We start from the raw sequence: 2,444 nt of genomic DNA, 5'->3' as shown, positions 1-2,444 counted from the left end.
CTTTTTTTTTTTTTTTTAAGAATCATTTTATTTAACTTTATTTATTTATTTTAATTTGACCAGAGAGGGACAGAGTGAGAGAGAGAGAGAGAAAGCCTCAGGTCCAGGCCTCGAACCACCGTTGACGATGTGGGAGCCCAGCGCCTATAACCACCATGGCACCTGCTGGCCCCAAAGTTATTTTCTTCAGCAAGTAAGGAGAATATGAATTTTTCTTTCTTTTTTTTCCATATGGTATATGTAACTCACTGGAGAGAGATAGAGAGGAAAACTGAGAAATCACCCCCAAAGGGAAAGGTCATGCTACAATCTCTTCTCCATGCTCCTCTCAAGATTTTGGGCATGCACACACATGTGCCCAATGTGTTTTTCAAGCCACTGGGTCCAGGACTCGAAACATGAAGTTGGCCGTGTGGGTTCTACTTCCTTAACTACCATACCACTTGCTGATCTTTCTTGATCAATACATTCTTTCCTGAAAGCTGGCCTTACAGAAAAACCAAGGGCCAACCTCAGCAAGGGGATATTGGAGGATATTGTCTCGTCATCTCCACTCTGGAAGTGGGAACTGGGTTATGGTCTCCTGCTGTGGGAACTGGGTCATGAATTGTGGGGCCAGGGTGTCCTTTACTCGGGATGGTGGATGCTGTTCTTGCTTATTTTTTTCCTGATATGAGTCAGGCTGTTACCTGTTTGTGGAAAAATTCTTTTTCTTTTAGAGAAGGAAGGGACAATAGAAGACACAAGAGGCAACACAAAACACAGGCCTTCTCATGGGATATTTTTAAGAGGGAAAAATTGAGAGCACATGGTTTGTAATAGCTGATGATGTACAAATTAGAATTCACAGTCGCCTCCACCACCTGGATAAATACAATTAGCACTCTCATCTCTTTGATGTGTTAATTAAATGTCAGGTATTTGTGGCAATTTTATGGGTGTGGCATAAAAGATGCTTTCCAGGGAAGCATCTTCAAAGAAGCTCATCCTATAGGGAATTTCTAGGTCAACCAGATGCCCATGTGAAGGGATATGCACACAAGGCATGTGAGCAGGCCCTGGGGAAACACAGATGAAGAAGACAGAGCTGTGACATGACCTCCTAAGGCAATGCAGTCAAGGAAGGTGTTGAGTCCTCTTCAGAGAGAGAGCAATGTTCTGTGGTCCCCATCAGTCCCCCAGATAGATGGTCTTGGTCTAGCTTGAAGGAAGCTTGAGAGTGTTCCAGGCCCATGAAGGTATGGGAAGGGTCAGGGGCCTGTCTTAGTCACTTGGTGCCGCTATAACAAAATACCTCAGACTGGGTAATTTATAAACAGAAATGTGCTGTTCACAGTTCTGGAGGCTGGGAAGTCCTTGGTCAGGATGGTAGCAGATCCAGTGTCTGGCGAGAGTTTACTCACTGCTTCAAAGATGGTGCCTTCTTACTGTGGCCTCTATTGTGGAAAGGGCCACGGAACTTCCTTGAGACACTTTTATAAGGACATCAATCCCATTCATGAAGGTGGAGCCCTCATGACTTAATCACTTTACTAGAGTCCCACCTCTTAATACTACCACACTGGCTGTTGGGTTCCAACTTATCAGTATTTATTTATTTAATTGTTTACTATAGGGAGGTGCACTTGCCAGAGAGAAATAGAGGGTTAGGGGAGTGAGAAATCATTCCCCAGTAGGGGGGTGACCATGCCTCAATCCCTTCTCCTCCATTCTCTCTCAGGATTTTGGGCATGTGCACATACTTGTGCCTGGTGTGACTTTCAAGCACCAGGTCTGGGACTTGAACTGCACAGTCAGCCACATGGGATCCAGCCCCCTTAACCTCCACTCTACTTGCTGGCCCCAACCTGTAAATTTGGGAGGAACCCCACCATTCAGCCCTTAGGGCTGCTGACTCAGTTTCCGTAAGGGACTCTTGCTGTTTAACTTCTTATTCCCATGCCTGACCTTTCTTCTCCCCCTTGTGATTTTCAGGAGAAAATGTCACAGCGGCTTTCCAAATTCAGAGGATGAGTGAGCCGAAAGGCCCTTTGGTAAGAACTGGTGGGTGAGATGTGGAGAGACCCCTGGTTTGTACGTGATCTTTGTTTTTTTCTGGCTCCAGAGTGAGCAACTGATGGGACTGTGGAGAGAGCCCTCTGGACAACTAGGCAAGAAAAGAAACTGCTCACAAGAACAGATACTAGCTTGAATGGCCAGCCAGGCTTCAGGCTCCATGCTTGTCTCATCTCATCTGCTCCTCAGGGCACCTCTCCTGAGGGGTCTTTTTATTTTTTAAGAGTTATTTTTTGTTTAATTTTACTCGTTGTGATTATTTTATTTTTATTTATTTCTATTTTTTTGAAGTTGATTAGAGAGAGAGAGAGAAGGAAAGTGAGAAAGCAAGCTGCCAGGTCCAGGACTCAAACTGTGGTCAGCCATGTGGGAGTCCAGCCACCTTAACC

The 2,444-nt window shown here is 45.1% G+C and overlaps 1 protein-coding gene across 3 annotated transcripts in view; it reads left to right on the top strand.

Moving 5' to 3' along the window:
* GLB1 (galactosidase beta 1) overlaps positions 1-2,444 on the top strand; it is a 93,225-nt gene that overhangs the window by 28,554 nt on the left and 62,227 nt on the right. The window contains exon 7 of one of the 3 annotated variants that reach the window (XM_006171953.2): positions 1,975-2,033. The exons of the other annotated variants lie outside the window; for them this stretch is intronic. Within the exon in view, the coding sequence (XP_006172015.1) occupies positions 1,975-2,033 (59 nt within the window). The remainder of the gene's footprint in view (positions 1-1,974; positions 2,034-2,444) is intronic. 3 annotated transcript variants of the gene reach the window in all.

This window comes from Tupaia chinensis, unplaced genomic scaffold, assembly GCF_000334495.1.
Source record: "Tupaia chinensis unplaced genomic scaffold, TupChi_1.0 Scaffold150166_1, whole genome shotgun sequence".
In the NCBI taxonomy this organism is placed as follows: domain Eukaryota; kingdom Metazoa; phylum Chordata; class Mammalia; order Scandentia; family Tupaiidae; genus Tupaia; species Tupaia belangeri.
The sequence above is the reverse complement of the archived record's forward strand: the minus strand, read 5'-3'. Positions and strand labels throughout refer to the sequence as shown.